At 39.4% G+C, this 21,377-nt stretch overlaps 1 protein-coding gene across 1 annotated transcript in view; it reads right to left on the reverse strand.

The window, feature by feature from the left end:
* Positions 4,885-21,377, reverse strand: part of GABRG3 (gamma-aminobutyric acid type A receptor gamma3 subunit) — a 609,132-nt gene continuing 592,639 nt past the window's right edge. The window contains exons 7-10 of the mRNA XM_021098602.1: positions 17,549-17,701; positions 12,392-12,588; positions 12,020-12,079; positions 4,885-7,306 (exon numbers count right to left, since the gene is read on the reverse strand). Of these exons, the coding sequence (XP_020954261.1) occupies positions 7,025-7,306; positions 12,020-12,079; positions 12,392-12,588; positions 17,549-17,701 (692 nt within the window). The 3' untranslated portion in view covers positions 4,885-7,024. The remainder of the gene's footprint in view (positions 7,307-12,019; positions 12,080-12,391; positions 12,589-17,548; positions 17,702-21,377) is intronic.

Here is a 21,377-nt window from a genome sequence, read left to right on the forward strand (position 1 = left end):
AATTTCATCATTATAGTTTACCTGCCTCTATTTCTATCCAAAAGTAAAAATCCCAAGATACATTAGAAGAAATCAAATCTAGACCCAAATTATATAAGAAGAAGCATATTGATTGTCCTTTTTGGGCTAATAAAATCTGAGGTGTGTGCAGAAGAATTCATTTTAGGGAAAAGAGATGGCTCTTAGCCATTTGAAATGTTAACTTCATGAGAAGGAATAAAAAAGCCAAGTATGGTAAAAACAACAACAACAACAACAACAAAAAAACAAGCCAAAAAACCCCACAAGCAACCACAAAACAATTAGGGGGAGTATTCACCTAAGGAATAATCTCAAATTCTGCTTGAGGCAGGGTAGACAGACAGGACTTCTGCGACAAAGAGCAGTTCTAGAAAAGTTTTAGGCAAACAGAATTTTGAACTATGATCTGTGTATTTAATATTTAAACTGAAATGAAACTTTTCCATTTTCTCCTTCATTTAAATTCTAATTTTGTTACGGTTTGGAAAAGACATTAGACCTTTGCGTTGAATCAATAGCTAAGGACAAGTATGGAACCCAGAAAAGGACATAGATGATTATGCTGCTGCTGCTGCTGCTGCTGCTGCTGCTGCTGCTGCTGCTGCTGGTGATGATATTGGAGGTGATGATGACAGTGATGCTGATGACGGTGATGATGGTAAGGATGGTGATGTGGGGTGGATAGAAGTGGTGGTGGTGGTGGTGGTGAGGATGATGATTAGCATAGTTTATTTCTTCTAAAATCCTATTATATTCTTCTGCCAACTTGGAAAGAATGCAGTTTTTTTTTTCTGTTTTAACCTCTCTGTAGCTTCCAGGGCCACCCTGCTCTAACGAGTGCATGGACTCAATGAATGGGGCAAGTGAGCTGATGGGTGGATGGGTTGACTGGAATTGCCACTGCTAGACAGGTGATGTGGTACTCTGATCTCCTCATCAATGTGATCCAAGTGTTTCTCTGTCTGTTGGGGGGCCCTTCACTTGCCAGTTGACAAAACTGACACCCCAAAATCCTGCCTGTAATAAACAGGAAGAGTATGTGATTAAAAAATGATTAAAAACCTGTTGGAATAAATGCCTACTAAATCAAAGCACTCATCATTTATTCTTGAAAATCAGTCTGACAGTGAGCTAGGACTTCTACTTTTTATGGAGAATGGGGACTTCAATACTTGTGTGAAAGAGTGGTTAGTGGGAAAAGTAAGTTCAAATAACTAGAAAAGAGGAAAATATAGCAACCACTTTTTCCATCCAGGGGATTTCATTATTGGCAGTCAGTCTTCCGTGTTCTCTCTGACCTATTCAGTTTAAACTGGTCAGCAGATAAGTAGATCCTTCTTCCAAGCAGGAAGCATTATTCCCCTCTCACTGTAGAGCAGCCCACTGGGCTGGGAAAACCTTGCTTTGGGTTTACAAATACAAAACAGTGAAGTAGTGGAGGTAGGTGAATAGTGAATATGAATAGTTCAACCAAAACAATTTACATTTTCCTCCCATTACCTGCATGGAACATTCAAGTAGTGTTTGCTTTCTGTGTGTGAGTGTGCATGTGTGCACGTTCCTGTGTTTTGTTTTCCTAATTATTTTCTAGCTCATGTTTCTATGTAACATGATTAAAAAAAACCTACTTAAAACATTGAAGACTTGTTAGTGAATGTTCACTTAATTTCCTGCATGGCTATAAACTGGTCTAAAATTTGGTTTTTATGTGATCAGAGTAATAAGAGTAAACCTCTTATTTTATTGACAACATTAAAAACCAAAGCATAATTTAACTTGGGGACATTTTAAAAAAAGGAAACATTTTCCCTTTTGATCTTAATGGACTAGATAAGGCTTATATCTTGGAATTGCTAACTTGTAATCAGAAGAAGTTTTAAAAGGAGTGGAAATGCCCTGGTGTCTAGTCTTCAAGACTATCAGACATTTTTTAAAAAGCCAAGATTTTACTTTTTCCAAAGATATGAACGGTTGAGTTGTTTTCCTATTCTTTCAACACATACATGTTTCTTCCTCTAATGATAGAAACATATTTTCACAGTAAAGTGTAAGTCAACAAGGAATTCGAGAAGGGGTCTGAAGAGTTATTTTTTGGTTTTTTTGGACGTGAGGATACAATGTGGTGATTCTGCTCAACTGGATGAAGCTGAAGATTTCCTATAGGCAAATCTGAGAGAAAGAAACATGTAGAGATTACATACTTTCTCAGTTTGGGGCAGTATGAAAGGGGGTTTCAACAGAAAATTGTGAATTTCATTTATAGTGTGTTCACAATTTGGTTCTTTCCCTTTCATTTACAGACCCCTTTCTGAATAGTTTTAAACTAATGGTATTCTGAAGTCGAATTGTAAATATTTCAATGTATATTTCATCCGATTATGCTTATCCCAAGGCATTCACTTCTTTTTCTTTTATAGAAATTGAGGATGAAATTTCATATGTATATAAACTTTCAGAAAAAGCTCTTGGACAGTTGCAAGATCATGGAGAGAATTCAAAATGCTTTGTATCTTGAGAGCATTGATCTAGTATAGCGATCGGTATAACGGTTGGAGACCAGCTAGTTATAGTTCTTCAAGTCTGCAAAGAAAATCGTGGAAAGTTTTCAGTTATTGGCAGCCAAGAGAAACATGATCAAAGATGAGGTTTTGTTTGTCTTGTGTTCTAGCCCTTTAGAGAAAGAGTGCCCTGTTGTGGCAAGGATTCATCAATGCAAAATGGGGTTATCAACTACCCTCTTTCGCTTCCAGAGTGTGATATTTTGCAGAGCAGCAAAAAATATGCCTAAACACTTTTTACTGAAGTGAGCTATGACCAGGTAAAAAGATTCGGTGTGAAGGTTCTACGTGAACCCTCACATGCCATCACAAGCACTATGCCATCTACTTTTAGATTGGCCCCAATTTCCCATAGGTAGCCTGAAAGTGCTTTGCCATAAAGGGCAAGCATGTCCTTAATTGAAGAATCCACAAAAACTGAGTTCCTAACTGACTGGATAATATAATTAAAGGTAAGATCATTGAGCATGTCAAGAAATCTTGCCTCCACCCATTCATAAAAAAAAAAAAAAAAAAAAAACCCTGGTGTGAAATATAAGGGATCTCAGGAAATGGAAAATCTACAAGATGTGTATCATTTGACCTTTATGGGTTATTTTAAGGCATATGTTGGGTAAATTAGGGGCAGTATTGGCTGGGTCCAGAGTAAATTATAGTAACAGTGTCCTTCTTGGCCCTGTAACTGATAGTCTTTGTTCTGGTCTGTGGGGTTGAGACTTTGCAGAAACGGAAATTTTTAAGCTCTGAAGAGGGCTTTTGCTCTAATTCCGTTAGTGTGCAACGTCTTTTCTCTCCCTCTCAGCCCAGATGCAGCTTAACTAAGAGATCAGTTGTAAGTTTGATCCATGGTGGTCAGAAATTAGAAATTCTTGTCAAAATGTGGAACAGTCATCTCCTCACTTTAGTGTTTCTAAAAGTGAGGAACACAGTGGCACTTCTGGAATGCAGGTCACTCAGACAACTTCCCCACAGCTGCCATACAACCACCAAAAGATGGTTCCCCATTCTACACACAAAGCAGTCAGGGTGGGGATGTGAGGGTGTAGTGTCTGTGCAGATCAGTCTGGCATCCTGTTTCTCATGGACACCGTCTAAGCAAGCATACTAGTGAAAGACAGTCCTTTGATTGAAAAATGATGCATTTGGGAGTTCCCATTGTGACTCAGCATTAATGAACCTAATATCCATGAGGACTCGTGTTTGATCCCAGGCCTCACTCAGTGGGTTGATAGGATCTGGTGTTGCCCTGAGCTGTAATGTAGGTCACAGACTTGGCTCAGATCTGGCTATGCTGTGGCTGTGGCATAGGCCAGCAGCTGCAGCTCTGATTAGACCCCTAGCCTAGGAACTTCCATATGCCGTGCGTGCGGCCCTAATATGCCTAATATATATGCATTTTCCTCACACTCTCCCGATGCTCATCCACTTCCTTCCTCCAAAAAGTAAATTCATAATACTTAAAAGCATGCCCCTGAGCTCTGCACCTGCATGAGGTGCATGCCACTTTTTTTTCCCTTTTGGCTATGCCCATGACATGTAGAAGTTCCTGGGCTGGGTACCGAACTTGTGTCATAGCAGTGATCCAATCCATGTAGTGAAAATGTCGGATACTTAACCCACTGAACCACTGGGGAACTCCCCACTTTCCTTTATTGTGGACTGAGAAGGTTCATCTTGGGATTTGTGATTGATAAGGAGAACTTGAATAGGCAAGCCTGCACAGAAACAGGCATTGGTGATCTCTCAGGATATGTATTGGTTCTTTTTTAGCAAGATCTCCTAGTGGAGAGATTGCTCTATGTGCAGAAATCCAGTTTATGCTCTGTGAGTGAATATCTCAGACTCTCTTGAGATGAATGCCTTATTTTATGGAAAAGGAACCATGAACTGATGTGTTTAGGTCATCAGAATGACTGGGGTTGGGGAGAAGAGAATGGCTGGATTCAGAAAATAGAGATGATCTTGTACCGATAACTCCGGAAGCGTTGCAACGATGCTCAAATCTTGAACAGCCTTTAAATGGGAGGCATCATTAAAACAATTTAAAGGTAAAACTGGACTAAATCTATGTTGTGGAAATATTTGTAGGTTATTTTCCTTCCAGGAAGGATTTCTCTAGAAAATTCAGTTTACTCCAGGACTTCTTCTAGGAAATAACAGATTGAGCAGTTCCCCCCATCACTGCTCAGCAGGTTAAGGACACAGTGTAGTCTCCGTGAGGATGCAGGTTCCACCTCTGGCCTTCCTCAGTGGGTTAAGGATCCGACAATGCCATAAGCTTCGGTGTAGGTCATAGATGCGGCTGGGATCCATGTTGCCATGGCTGTGGCATAGGTCACAGCTGTAGCTCCAATTTGATCCCTGGCCTGGGAACTTCTGTATACTGCAGGTGTGGCTGTAAAAAGAAAAATTAAAAAAAAGAAATAATGGATTGAAATTCTTCATTGTTAGAAATGATAAAGTTGGGAGTTGTGTTTGGAGAAGAACAACCTCAGGCTGCATCCCTCGGTGCTCAGTGCTCTGGGCGAAGGTGGTCAGGGCACCTTCAGACCCTCTTCCTGTCGGTAAGAGGGAGGTTGGTATACAAGGCTGCTGGTAGGTGAAATCCTCCAACAGAGCAGAAATTTCATTCAGGCCAGGAGATTCAACCTGTGTCTCCACAAATATGCATTGTTTATCTTATATTTTAAATTGGATTTTCTAAATAGAAGCCAATTGGCTTGTGGCCTATGTAGCAACTATCAAATCAAAAGTCAGGGGGAACTTGACAGGAAGAAATTCAATGTCTCACATTATATAGACTTAATCCATGAAAACTGGGTAATATAGGTCAATACATTTGCATTCACTTCCTACAAAATAATGTTCATAAAAATAAACAGACTAATCTATTTTCAGCTGTTCTGGTCTCTTTCATTCCCATCTCTTCTGGGTCTGGTCTGTATTCCGTAAATTGTATGAAATTAGCACTTTTCTATACTTTTTCTGCATAATGCTTTATCTTTTTTTATGAGTAATAGTAGTAGGTACAATAATAATTAAAATAAAATTTTATAGTTTCAAATAAAACAAATTCAATTTGCTGGGTGAAAAGATGAGAAACACAGCGATTCTGGTACCCAAATTTTAGTACCATTATTTTAACAATTCCAAAGCATCTGTTAACCTACTGGTAGGACTTTTTCTTTTCCTATCAATGGTGGAAAGCTTCTGAAAAGTCTTGTGAAGTACATACTAGTATCCAGTTATAACAAAGAACTGACATCAGGAAGCAAGTTGGTTTTGTGTTATAAAAATATCAAAAGAGTAATAATTTCAAGGGATTTTTTTCTTTGGAATTTTGCTACATACCCATATTTCAAAGTATAAAATAATTTTTGTTCATCAAAATATATCCTTGATGATAGCCATTACCCATGGTTTTTGCATCTAAAGTTGATTTGACTCAAAAGTTAATATTTGCTAAGAAAAAATTTTAAAAACTCTATCTACATTTCTCTCACACTCTGGAAAACATTTTCAAAACAAAGGCTTGAGAATACTATACACCTTTCTTTGCAAGATGGAGATAATTATTGAACCCATTACAGCATATACTCTGGAGTGGCACGTTGGTCTTATAAAACACAACTCTTAAGGTAAAATGCTGAACTCAAAGCGAACAAGTCCAAGAACCCAAAGTTTTTATATTGTCGACTTTCAGTAATTTGGAATAAAGGAATGACTTTCTGATGCTCCGAGATAATAAACACCTTTGACTCCAGCAACATGAGAATTTTGGAAATCAGATTTTTTTTTCCCTCAGCTGAAAACTTGTGGATGATGCATGCCCACCTTCTCCAGTCTGGGATGAGGTTATTAGTTAAAGGAAGGCCAACTAAAGAAGGGGGTGCCAGAGCAAAAAGGGCCACAGAGAGAGGAAACTGGGTGGGAACTCACTGCAGTTTCACACTTGAACTAAGACCGCCTGGGCAGTGAGGTCAGCAGGAGTATGTCTCGGCCAGCAGTGACTCTGAAACTGGGGGCATCCATGCTGCCGAGGGCTGAAAAGGAAAGATGCAGAGGGGGTCAGGGCCTCGAGAGCTTCTCAGATATCTGCTCGTGTTTTTCAGATTTCTTTGCAGGAAATTTGGCAGCTGCTTCCAATAACCAAAAACCCATTCGTAAACCTCACTGAGCCACAGATTCAGTTAGGGATTAGCAAGAATACCACTTTAAAGCCCAGTTAACTTGTGTGTGTGTGTGTGCGTGCGTGTGTGTGTGTGTGTGAAATACATACTATAAATATTTGCCATATACTCCCGCCGTGCTCAAAGGTAACATATAATTTCAGATAAACTGAGCGGTGTCTTTCCTTGCTAATCCAATTGGTCACTACTGGTTTGGGGAGGGTGAAGGGTAAAGAGGGGAACCTAACACTCATCACTCATCACTAGGAGGAACATTTAGAGATACAGGTATCCCACCCAATAGACCAAGTTGAAGAGCAGGAACGATGTAGGGAAAAAGACCCGAGAATATGAGTCCAGCTCCAAGATGTCTATGTGAATACGCCCTTTTCTCCAAGATCCTGATTTGCATTCTTCATAGCAGCAGAAGAAGCTCTGGCAGTCTTTGCCGTCGAGACACTCATAGACACAAGTATCTTCAAATTCCTGCCAGTACACAGAATTGTTTAGAGTGACCATCGAGGGTGGTGGTGGCCTCATGTCCAGGAGAGAATAGTTCTGGTGACAACAAGAATAACACAAAATCACCATGAAATGCAGCAAGAACAGTCTAAGGTGAGTGAAATAAGAGGCATGTGTTATGTCCGTCTGCTAGATAAAGAGGACAATGCCGGGCCCCTCCCCTGCATCCCTCCTCTGAGAGTTCAATCCATCAGTTTAGTCTCTGCAAATCTAATGCAAGAAAAATTACAGTGCACTTTTCAAAACCTGTATTTCTCCAAGTTCCTACTGCGGTGAAGCGGGTTAAGAATCTGACTGCAGCAGCCTGGGTCGCGTGGAACCAACAGGTTTGATCCCCAGCCCAGTGCAATGGGTTAAAGGATATATCTGGTGTAGGTCACAGCTGCAGCTTAGATTCAACCCCTGGCCTGGGAACTTCCATATGCTGTGGGTGTGGCCATAAAAGATCCCCAAAAAAGCAAATCAAAACAAAAGCAAAAATGTGTATTTCTCGGATTACCAATGAAGGAGGCTGAGCATATTTTCAAGTGTGTATTTGCCATTTCAAGTCTCCATTCTGCCTACTTCTCTGCCGATTTGGAGTATATAGATGCATAATATATAAAATCCCTTAAATGTTAAACAATACCTATATTAAAGTGTGCAGAGGTGAATTTCTTTTTTCTAATTAGTAAATAGTAAACACGTACGGTGTATAGGGATGATGAGAGAATCTTCTTGTTCCATGTGATTCAGGTTAAAAAAAAAAAAAACTTCTAGTGTGTGGACCCCAAACATTGCTTGTCATCTCTAGACACATAGCTAAAGGTTGTGTACATTTAGAACATTTTTTTTTGTACTTCACAAGCTCTCCTCCTGATGTGGAAAAGTCAATGTGGAGCAGATAAAGGAGAGGGGACAACTTATAGTCACTCATAAATGAGAAGAGTCATTCTTTTTCTAAAATTTAACATTTTTTTTGTGATGCTACATTTAATTTTTAAATTTTTAAGTTTTTTTTTTTTTCCACTTTTTAGGGCTGCACCCGCAGCACATGGAGGTTCCCATGCTAGGGATCTAATCGGAGCTGTAGCTGCTGGCCTATGCAGTGGCCACAGTAACGCAGGATCCGAACCACATCTTCGACCTATGCCCTAGCTCACGGCAACGCCAGATCCTTAACCCACTGAGCAAGGCCAGGGATCAAACCCACGACCTCAGGGTTCCTAGTTGAATTCATTTCTGCTACGCCACAAAGGGAACTCCTTAAATTTTAGCGCAGGAAAATATATCCAGTTTCTAGGGATAGACCATGATGGAAGATAATATAAGAAAGGGAATGTATATATATATGTATGATTGGGTCACTTCGAAATACAACAGAAATTAGCACAACATTTGTAAATCAACTATACTTTAATAAAATATTTATTTTTTCCCTTTCTTATATTATCTTCCACCATGGTCTATCCCAAGAGACTGGATATATTTTCCTGTGCTATACACTACTTATCCATTCTAAGTGTAATAGTTTGCATCTACTAATCCCAAACTCTGAGTCCATCCCACTCCCAACTCTCTCTCCCTTGGCAACCATAAGTCAGCTTTCTATGTTTATGAGTCTGTTTCTGTTTTGCAGATAGGTTCATCTGTGCCATATTTTAGATTACACATATAAGTGATATCACATGGTATTTACCCTTCTCTTTCTGACTTACTTCACTTAGTATGAGAATCTATAGTTGTGACCATGTTGCTGCAAATGGCATTATTTCATTCTTTTTTATGGCTGAGTAGTATTCCATTGTATATATGGACCACATCTTTATCCACTCATCTGTCAATGGACATTTAGGTTGTTTCCATGTCTTGGTTATTGTGAATAGTGTTGCTATGAACACAGCGGTGCATGTATCTTTTTGAATTGTAGTTTTGTCTGGATATATGCCCAGGAGTGGGGTTGCTCAATCAAGAAGAGTCATTCTTAATCTTGACAGATGGCTTTAGATAGACTTGTCAATTCTCCAGGCAATTGTAGAGCTTGCTCATGTAACTATGAACTAGGTACTCAACTGAAGTCTGTTAAGAGGATACATTTCTAACACTGACTGAATAATGTATGAGAACTAAAAAACCATGGTGGCCTCTCTGCCCTGATTTTATTTGTGCTGTGTGAACTATGCTATGGAAATGGTGGAGGCTGAAATCAAGGAGTAGGAGGCCCTAAGTTGGCTTGGTTCTTGGCTCAATGCTGAGAGGCCTTTTGTTATTCATTAGCATCATGAGCACCTCACATCTTTTTGTTTGTTTGTTTGGTTTGTTTTTACCAAAAATGATTATTACAAATAAACACAGTACCATTTCCTTCTACTTCTGGATGTTAGTTTTGTTACTGACCTGGACTCTTGGTTTTCCTCAATCAATAGAAATTGAAAAGAGGCCAGGCTGTGCCCATGCTATGTGGAAGTTCCTGGGCCAGAAACTGAACCTGTGCCACAGCAGTGACAACACCAGATCCTTAGCCTGCTGAGCCACAAGACAACTCTCTGACTTGTCTCTGTTATTCAGCATCCCTTCTCTCACCCCTTCCCATTACTTTTCAGTCTGTTGCTATTTGGCAACATTTGCTAGCAAAATCTGTATATGTTCACTTGGCTTCCCACAGCTGTAAAAATGGCTTCATTGCTCACTTCTGTCAGAACCACAATGAAACACACTTTGAGAGTATAGATAACTACACAGACTTCTGATGAAAACAGGTGGAAATGCCCTAAATATAAAGTGCCGATTAGCAGTTAGGAAACCATCTATGGTGTATGGGTGAGCATAAATCATTCAGTACCATTTGTGAATTGATATGGATAAAGGAATACAAATAATTATACATAAAAATTGTTATATGGTAGAGGGGGTCATTCACAACAGTGATTTAAAGACATGTTTTGCGAATTTTCTTTTTTTTCTTTCTTTCTGTCTTTCTGTCTGTCTTTCTTTTTTTTTCCCTTGCTTTTTAGGGCTGTACCTGTGGCATATGGAAGTTCCCAGGCCAGGGGTCAAATCACAGCTGCAGCTACACCATAGCCACAGCAACACAGGATCTGAGCCGCGTCTGCGACCTACACCACAGCTCGTGGCAATGCTGGATCGTTAACCCACTGAGTGAGGCCAGGGATAGAACCGGAATCCTCATGATCTCAGTCAGGTTTGTTAACTGCTGAGCCACAAAGGGAACTCCTGAGCCATGAAGGTAATTCCCTCAAATTTTCAATAACTTCTTACATCAAGTCATAGGCTGAAAATTCGGGCATATTAGTATTAAATGTAACATTTTTTTTTTAAAGTTGTGAAAACATAGTCAACATTTTTAGGGCTTAACTTTTCCACATCTCAGTGTCCTTGTCTGTAGAAGGGGTTGCTGTGAGGATAAAATGAATTGATACATGAAAGCACTTAGAGCAGCACTTAACGTCAAACAGCAAAAGTGCTCAAAAGAAAGTCAGGGGAGTTACGTCATTTTGAGGATGGGAAGGGACCTCCAAGTAGTTCACAAGAAGCAGGTACCATAAAAGGAAAAGTTGATAGGTTTGATAACAGGAGACTGAAAACACCGGGTGTGGCAAAAGGCACAAGAAATTGCATTGATGGTGTTGCTAATGAAAGCTGGAATAAAAACTACATAACCAAACCCAGATTAATATCCCTAACGTATCCTATTATATAAATTTTATGTTGTATAAAATACAATATCCATACATGTAACATTTACTGGCAAATTGCTACTTTAAAAAAGTTAAAATATATAAAAAGTTATCAAATTTACATAAAAAAAGTTTTATAAAAGTGAATGGCCATAATAAGCAAACCATAAAAACAAATGGAAATCAAAAATAAAGTGAAAAATATGAAATTTTATCAACAACCAAAGCAATACCAATGGCAACACTTAGTGGGAGCTGCTTTTCTGTTTGAACCAAATGCAGGGGGAGTTCTGAGCAGCGAGGGATCCATACTACTAACTGGTGGAATGGGATTTGGCAAAGACTGTGTAGCTTTTGATGGCCATTCTGCTTCTAGGAATTTATGCTAAGTAAACACTCACAAATATATACAAAACTATAGTGGTAAAAATATGTTTAAAAGGTGTGAATTAGCCCAGTGTCCAGCCAAGATTGTCTGTGCATCAATAATAAGCATATGATGCAATCATTAAAATGATCCTATAAATTAATATTTTGGCCCATAAAAATTTTTTCCTAACACATTTTGAGCTAAGGAGATACGTATGGTATACACCAATCCCTGGGTAAAAGAGCAATTATTTATTTCCTTTATTTTCCAAACTTTCTAAGTTGGACATTAAAAAGAAAACCAAATACTTTTTTTTTTTTTTTTTTTACTTTTTACGGCCACACCTGCAGCATATGGAAGTTCCTTGGCTAGAGGTCAAGTGGGAGCTGCAGCTGCAGGCCTATGCCACAGCCACAGCCACAGCCACATGGATCTGAGCCACATCTGTGACCTACGCTGCAGCTTATGGCAATGCCAGATCCTTAACCCACTGAGCCAGGCCAGGGATTGAACCTGCATCCTCAGAGAGATGTCGGGTTCTTAACATGGTGAGCCATGGCGGGAACTCCATTAAATACATTTTTGAAGGAAGTACATACGTTACTCATTTGTCTTCAATAGGTGCATATGTAAGCAATATCTTTCAATCTTAGTTTATTTAGAATGCTCGGAAATATTTTGCACTTGCAATGCTGTACATACGGAAGGGGCTTGTAGGCTTATTCGTTCATGAATCCATCTTGAGGAATCTGGATGTAACAACTATAAGAAAAGTGGAAAATGTAATTAGAAAACTGCTATTAGAAATTTGCATCGCAGATCACTCCTGTAAAGAATAATCTTTAAGGCATGATTATATCAATCCGTGCTACTGGTAGGTGAAGCTGAGGAGTGTGTGAGGGGCGCATTCATATCCTCAGAATACCTGTCTTTTTTTTTTTTTTAAACTTTGTTAACTATTTGACTTGTCTTAATTTATATCATGTTGTATAACATGCTTACAAATAAGAATGATTTATCCCAAACTATCCTCCTCCTTCAAACTTCCCAGAACATCTTTGCAATAGAACTCACCGATGTTTTTTTCTTAGTGGTAGTTGGTTTTCTACAGCTTGAATAGTAGTTGAGGGTAGCATACTCCATCAGGGCAGCAAAGACAAATAAGAAGCACACGGTCACGAAGAGGTCCATAGCGGTCACGTAGGAAACGCGGGGCAAGGACTTCCTGGCTATGGTGCTGAGCGTGGTCATGGTCAGCACAGTGGTGATACCTGACGGGGGACATGTACCAAGTTGTCAAGAGGAGTCACACAGAATTCCGCCGCTCCAACACCATGTTTTATTTTCATGTGACTCCGTCTTGACATTGCATACCTATAGTAATAATACTTTTAATTGTAATGTCTATATAATTTTGCAAGCAACATTTCCATAAAATTTCCTATTGTAGTCTTCACAGTAATGTTAAAATACCCGAATTAAGTGTCCTCATTCAGTTTATTCAGTGATTCTCCTCTTGGTTAACCTCTGCCTTTTATTTTATTTTTCAGCCATGGCTGAGAAGTCCCTGGGCCAGTGATTGAACTTGCACCAACCACAGCAGCAACCCGAGCTGCTGCAGTGACAACGCTGGATCCTTAACCTGCGGAGCCACCAGGGAACTCTGACAGTTTGTTTTTTAGGTATATTTTTAGGGAAAACACAGTTTGTAGCCCCTATATCTTCCATCTGTTCCTCATCTCACACCTTTCTTCTGCCCAGATAAACCATTTCCTATCTTCTCTATGCAATTTGTCAATTCCCACCTTTCTTCAAGACCCAGCTGAAATACCATGTTTTCTGAGGCAAAACTGCTTATGGCGCCCCAGACAGAGCTGATGATGTGCACATCTTCACTATCCTTTCTGGGGACCTCATTTTTTACATTATCACAGTGAATTATGCATGTCTTGGCATTCTGGTCTCCTGGAACAGATTGTGTGATCTTTAAAAGCAAAACTGTTATCTTGCTCATCTTTGCCTGCCTGTCACCTAGCACTGTGCCTAGTGTTTTAGGCATTTCAAAGAATGCTTTGTATGGAGTGCATTGATTCATTGATTAATTGCTTAATTAACCATACTCAGGATTGGTCTGACTTTATTTCATACATGTGGGTCAACACTAAAGATCTAATCCAAGACTGTGGAAAAGATTTAGGAAAGGTACACACAAGTGATGGATATTTTAGAAGAAAAAGCAATGAAAAAGGAATGGAGTCTACGAAAATGATTATTATGTGAAACAAGTGAAGGTTGGCTCTCCCCTAGATGAGTTCCTGCTAGAACCTGCTAGAGCTGTCAGACAGGCGGGCTAATGACATGGAATCACATTCCCAGAATCACAGGAACATGGACTTTAACACTCACCACCTCTGTGCATCAATGGGAATACTATAAATTATAATACGTGCCTAACGGTACTACTCAAGGATCAGGTAGACATTACAAGATGAATGCACATAGGTTCCTACCTTTGCAGTAGCATCACAGCTTCTTTTAGTGCCTCACTAGCCTGGCAATCAGCAAGGACCAATTGAGAGAGTCAAACAGCACAGCACAAACAGCTTGGCCAGTGTAAAGTATATTGACCTAGAAGTCAAAGCCTTCAGCCTTGCTCTGGGCATTCTTCAACACTGGGTCATGTGAAGTCACTTAACTGCTTTGAATCAGTTTCTTTCATCAGGCCAGTGAAAATAGAATGCCACGCCCTCCTTATTATAGGTGGGAAAGTTGTGATGCTTCATGTAAAAATGCATTGTAAACTTGAAAAGTCTACACAGGTGGCAGGTGTATATTTGTAAAAAAAGATTTTGTAATAAATGTCCAATTTATTTAAAAACATTTTTTTAGGGCCACACCCATGGCATATGGAGGTTCCCAGGCTAGGGATCTAATTGGGGCTACAGCTGCCAGCCTATGCCACAGCCACAGCAATGCCATATCTGAGCTGTGTCTGTGACCTACACCACAGCTCACAGCAATGCCAGATCCTCAACCCACTGAGTGAGGCCAGGGATTGAACCTGTGTCCTCATGGATGCGAGTCAGATTCGTTTCCGATGAGCCACGATGGGAACTCCTAAATGTCCAATTTAACTTTTTAAAAAATTCGGTGACCATGCCATGCCTACAGAATCTGTAAGTAAATTCACCAAATGTGAGGATTTTTACCTAATTTCTTCAAAACTTTTTTATCTCATTCTTTTTCTATTTTCATTTTGGGACTACAGTTGCAGGTAAGTTATATATCTTCATATTGTCCCACAAATCACTGAGGCTTGTTCATTTTTTTTCAATCTTTTTTATTCCTCTCTTCTTCAGATTAGATAAATTTTATGTGATGTTCTTCAGTTATACATGAACTTTTTCCTCTGCCATCCTCAGTATGCTCTTAAGCCCATTTAGTGATCTTTTCAATTAAGCTACTTACTATACATTCCATTATACAATTTCCTTTTTTTTTTCTTTTTTTCTTTTTTTCTTTTGTCTTTTTTTAGGGCCACACTCACAGCATATGGAAGTTCCCAGGCTAGGGGTCTAATTGGAGCTGTAGCTGCCAGCCTACACCAGAGCCACTAGATCCGAGCTGCGTCTTTGACCTACATCACAGCTCATGGCAACACTGTGATCCTTAACCCACTGAGCAAGGCCAGGAATAGAAACCACAACCTCATGGTTCCTAGTCGAATTCGTTTCCACTGCGCCACGACGGGAACTCCGAATTTCCTTTTTAATAGAGTTTATCTGCTGAGATTATCCATATGTTCATTCATTAAGTTCTATTTTCTTTTAAATCCTTAGACATTGTTACAATAGCTACTTTAAAGCCCAGGTCTTTAATTTAACATTAGAGTTGCATTTTGATGTTGACTCTTTTTTTTTTTCTCTTGATCATGGGTCACATTGACCTGCCTCTTAGAAAGTCAAAGTAATTTTTTTTACTATATACTCAATATTGTGGATGATACATTATACCAAGTATAGACTATGTTATCTTTTTTTAAAAGAATGCTGACTGCTTTCTTATGATAAATAGCTAATTTACTGGTGGTTCTCCTTGATCTTATCATGGCCTTGTTTAAGCTTTATTTAAAGGAGGTCTGGAGTACCCCATTTTTGTTAGGCACAGCCTTTCTGGTGTCTCAACTAATCATCCTAATGTTAATGACATTTCTCCACTCTTCTGGTCTATAAATCTATTATCAGCTAGCACTGTGTATTTCTAATATCTCTGTCCTCTTAATGTCACAGTGTCTACGCTGATAGGACTTTCATAGTCTCGAGTTGTGCAAACATAACTACAAGTAACCTTGTTTTGAAGCTGATCTTTAAAGTCACATTCGCTATGACACCTGGCATTTGTAATTGTAAGGTCATAACCCCAGGAATAATTCTGAAATTTGTGTTATGTCTTGCCAGCTGATTTACTAATTCTATCGTGTATTTTCTATAAGCATGCAAAGCTAATATTGGCAGAGGGTATTAAAGTCTATATTGTTTAAATAGAACTTTGTTGTTACACAAGCAACAATTATCAGACACAACTTAGAATAGATTTACAAGGAGATCCTGCTGAATAGCATTGAGAACTATGTCTAGATACTCATGTTGCAACAGAAGAAAGGGTGGGGGAAAACTGTAATTGTAATGTATACATGTAAGGATAACCTGACCCCCTTGCTGTACAGTGGGAAAAAAAAAAAAACATAGAAAAGATGAATGCAATATAAGAGAAACTTTGCAGAGATTTTAAAATTGAGGCAGCTCCATCTTCTCGGAAAGAAATTTTGGGGAGAGGGGAAACAACTTCTTTATTATACACTACCTACTTTATATTGTTCAAACAGTACTTTGCTGTTAAACAAACAAATAAAAAATTAAAAAACACAGAAAAGATGAAATGCAATACGAGAGCGACTTTGCAAAGATTTTTAAACTGAGACAGATCATTTTCAGAAATTTTGGGGAGGGGAGGAGTTCCTGTCATGGCGCAGTGGTTAACGAATCCAACTAGGAAACATGAGGTTGCAGGTTCAATCCCAGGCCTTGCTCAGTGGGTTAAGGATCCAGCGCTGCCGTGAGCTGTGATGTATGCAGGTCCCAGATGCGGCTTGGATCCCTTGTTGCCTCTGGCGTAGGCTGTCAGCTACAGCTCCGATTAGACCCCTAGCCTGGGAACCTCCATGTGCCATGGGAAGCAGCCCTAGAAAAGGCAAAAAGACCAAAAGAAGGAAAAAAAAAAAGAAATTTTGGGGAGGGGAAACAATTTCTATATTTTACATTACCTGTATTTACAAATCAAAATATTGAATATTAGGGAAAATTCCTATCATAAAGAAAAGCTGACATAAAACGTGCTGCAATCATTTTAAAACCACTGAAATTTAATGTTTTAGTAAGAAGACTTTAGGGGGTAGACAAAAATTCATGAAAAGACTTTGAGCTTTAACGTGTAAATTACAGCTAAAGAGAATATCATTTTCTTGTTTGCTTGTTAAGTTGCCATGGTTAAGCAGAACTTCTTTTACTGAGAGACTGTTTTATTGATTTGTGTCATCAGTCCTCAAAGGTGTGTGGTAGGATCTATTCCCTTATACGGACATGATGAGACTTTTGAGTGTGGCAGGTTCCAAGATATGACTACATTTTCATGATGACATCATCCTTAGAGCATGGTATCTGATGATGTGATGGATTTATTCTGATCTCTAACCTCAATTTAAGTGGCACACATGGAATTCTCTTATCAGGAAGAATAATCCAACTTGTCTATTTAAAATAAGCATGGTTCAAGTAGCCCTCAAATTGATCAGTTACATTTATTTATTTATTTATTTATTTTTTGTCTTTTTTGCCATTTCTTGGGCCGATCCCGCGGTATATGGAGGTTCCCAGGCCAGGGGTCGAATCAGAGCTGTAGTCACTGGCCCACGCCAGAGCCACAGCAATGGGGGATCCGAGCCACGTCTGTGACCTACACCACAGCTCGTGGCAACACCGGATCCTTAACCCACTGAGCAAGGGCAGGGACCGAACCCGCAACCTCATGGTTCCTAGTCGGATTCATTAACCACTGCGCCACCACGGGAACTCCTGATCAGTTACATTTATACTAAGTATTCTTCAATGAAAGTATTTTATGAATATTTCTATGTTACAATTACACAAACTGGCGAGTTTTTTTCAAACTCACCTAGTGCTGTTCTTGCTGGCGTAGCATCTTTTTTGATCCAAAATGACACCCAGGATAAAACCACAGTTAGTATACAGGGAATGTATGTTTGAATAGTGAAGTATCCCATTCTTCTACTCAGTTCAAAATATATAGTCATGACAACATAGTCACCTGTAAGAAAGTATTGTCAAAAATTAACACTTTAAAAATTAATTAAAATTAACTTTCTTGTGTTGAAAATAACTCAAGGAAATAATTTATAACTTATTTTGCTAAATAAAAAACTTGGATAAAAATACACAAGTACAGCTATATCAAACTGGGAAAAGAGTCAACATTCTGATACTCTTGAACTTAATTTTTATAGTATCTATGACCATGCAAGGCATTTACTGTAAAAGACACAAAAAGATGCATATTAATTAATAGAGGAGATAGACATGCACATATTTTTTTCATGGCAGACCATTTCTCAATGAGGTATTATTGCTTGTGTCCATCTGTATGTTGCATGTTCAAAATTCAGGGTAACAAATAACAAACTCAACCTTCAAGCAAATCCATTATCGTTTTGCTTTTTCAATAGTAACAAAGCTATATATAAATTTTTATATCTAAGCTTGTGTAACAAACCTCTATTTTTGTAGTATGAATTTAAGCTTATCAATATTTTACTCTATTTAATATTTTTATATTTCTCTTATCTGTTCATGACTCTGGCACTTAGGCTGCGCCAACCCAGAAACCAAACAGAAGAAATTGTTTTATGACATTCTGCTCCCTCCTCATTAATGCAAAGCCACAACAAAGAGGAGTTTGTGTCAATACAGATGTTACTGGAAATTTCATAAGATTTCACAAGGGGCTGGGAGAGGGTGCATGCTTAAAACACTGTACATTTTAATCCAAAATCATCTCCACGCATGCCTTTCTAGGTGAACTTCTGCTGAAATTGCGTCTCTCCCTCTCCTCCCATTTGACCTCCATCCTTTAGCCTGCAGGATTCAACCTTCTGGCACCTGAAATTCACGATGACCAGCACTGAACTATGAAGTTGGTCACACCAATACCTGGTCTTTGTTTAGGTCCTCCTTTCATTTACTCAAGGAGGAAACCACGATGCCATCTCTGAGTCATTTTCCCTTCTTATATTCCTGTATTGCTCTCCCTCTTCCTACCTAGCCTGGGTACCATCTATCATCATCCCCAGATAGTCTCCTAACAGCTGTCTTCATCCAGACCATTCTATATCCTGCCACCAAGAGCATCTTTCTAGAACACAGATATTATTATGTCCCTTTCCTAATAATCCTTCATCAGTGTCTCGATACCCCTGTACAATTGTCACAACTTTATTATGGTCTTGTTGGGACTTAGGGTAGGCCACCCTAAAATGTGACTCTATGGCTTATTAATTATTTTGAATTAAAATGACTTGGAGTTCCCATCATGGCTCAGTGGAAACGAATCTGACTAGCATCCATGAGCATGCAGGTTCCATCCCTGGCCTCGCTCAGTGGGTTAAGGATCCAGCATTGCCTTGGGCTGTGGTGTCGGTTGCAGACGCGGCTCAGATTTGGTGTTGCTGTTGCTGTGCTGTAGGCCGGCACCTACAGCTCCGACTGGACCCCTAGTCTGGGACCCTCCATATGCTATGCGAGTGGCCATAAAAAGACAAAAAAAAAAAATACTTAAGAAAAGGCCAACACAAGAGGGACCCTCCTCTCTTTCTCTGAAAGCAGGAAAAAATCTCTCAAGTGAAAGGTGCACTCCCTGCATACAGACATAGAAGGACATCATGATCGCCAATAAGGCTGTAAAACAAACTTTGTTACTTCTTTAATTTACTACTCTAAGCCCAAACTCTATTTAGATGACTTCCTAATTAAACATTCAAAGCCTAACTTCTTTGCCCTGTGAATTCCTCATAAATTTTTTTTTGTCTAAAAAGTATAAAAGCTGCCTGTTTGGCCACTTCTTGTGTCTCATTTCTATGAGACTTCCATGCCCCATGAATTAAAATTAGGTTATTTTTCTCCTGTTAATCTGTCTTGTGTCAATTTTGTTATTAGTCCAGCTGTAAGTACTCAAGAGGAATGGAAGGGGGAATTTCCCCCTCCCCGACAGTCTACACCATCCTTGCCCTGTATTCCCCCCCCACTTTTTTTTTATGGCCACACCCATGGCCTATAGAAGTTCCCGAGTAGGGGTTGAATTGGAGCTTCAGTGGCCAGCCTACAGCATCTGCAACTCCGCCACAGCTTGGGATAATGCCAGATCCTTAACCCACTGAGCAAGGCAAGGGATGGAGTGTGCATCCTCATGGACACTATGTCACGTTCTTAACCCGTAGAGCACAACGGGAACTCCTCGCCCTGTATTCTTTGTACTCTAGGGCAGTGAGTCCTCCCCAGGTCCTCAGCTATGCTGAGATCCCTCCCCATCAGCTGCTGCATCCCTTCTTTTCTTCCTAGGATGCTCTTCTTTTTTTTTCACCTACATCAAGACAGTTCCCACTAAACCCAGCTTAGTTTACCAGGAAGTCTTCCTTACCTGCTCCTGACAGCTGTGATTAATTTATCTCTATAATTACTAATATAATATCTATCTTAAAACTAATCAGCAATTTGGTTTATAGAATATGTCTTATTTATTAATGTTACTTGATAAGCAGTCAATTACCATTTGTTGAATGCAAAGATCATCCATCATGAAAGTTCCATTTTTACTTAAAAATATTGAGAGGGAGGGAGTTCTCATTGTGGCTCCGTGAGTTAAGGATGAGACATAATCTCTGTGAGGATGCATTTCCAATCCTGGCCTTGCTTAACCAGTGGGTTAAACATGCAGCATTACCACAAGTTGTGGCATAGTTTGCAGATGTGGCTCAGATCCGGTGTTGCTGTGGCTGTGGCAAAGGCCTCAGCTGTAACTCTGATTCAAGCCCTAACCTGGGAAATTCCATATGTGCAGGGTGGCCATAAAAAGAAAAAAAAATTGACAAGGAGATTATATTAAGCCCTTATAAAAACTATGCCTTTCAATAAATTAGAACATTTTTTGCAGGATGTAGTGTTCTGCCCTGGCAATGTGCAGAATGGCGAATAGAAACATCAATTTTGAGATCATTTCCCAAGAAACATTTAAAATTTTTAGCAAATTAGTATTTTGGTAACAAAGGAATCAGAATGATTACCCTGAAGTAATCAAAAACACAAAAGTATTTTTCTAAGTAATATGAATATCAGGTTACATCATTTCCTGGGGAAATATTACCGAATTATGTGTGATATTTAATGTCTATTAATTTTTACATAAAATTTCAATAAAAAGCCAAGCAGAAACAAGCAGCAGACTGAAAAACAAAATATAACAAGTCACCCTAGCAGTTATGAACACCACCTCAGTGGAATATGCAAAGAGTTGCATAATTTCTTCCACCACCATTGTAGATTCCTCAGTAAGCTAAACAGAGGGATAACTCTAGAGCAGACACACGATTCATTTCAGCAAATCCATCTACTTTGCCCCACCCTGAGGTGAACCGGTTCCCCATATCCTGTGTTCAGGATATGAAGAACTCAGAGGTCTGCCTGGATGTTGCACAGTCAGGTGTGGAAGGGAGAAGGGGCTGTCAGGGCCACATTCTGGGATCTGATTCTATAACTCAGGTGGCTCTTGGTGAGGTTCTGAGACCTACTCCAAAAGTAGCTCCTGAGTGCCCCACAACCCATGGAGATGCAGTGGCAAGAGGAATCGTGGGTTCCAGCTCCACTGCCACACATAGACCAACACAAATCTAATATTTCAGTTATTCCAAATTAGAAGGAAGAGGCAGCAGGGTTCT

This window comes from Sus scrofa, chromosome 1, assembly GCF_000003025.6.
Source record: "Sus scrofa isolate TJ Tabasco breed Duroc chromosome 1, Sscrofa11.1, whole genome shotgun sequence".
NCBI lineage: Eukaryota > Metazoa > Chordata > Mammalia > Artiodactyla > Suidae > Sus > Sus scrofa.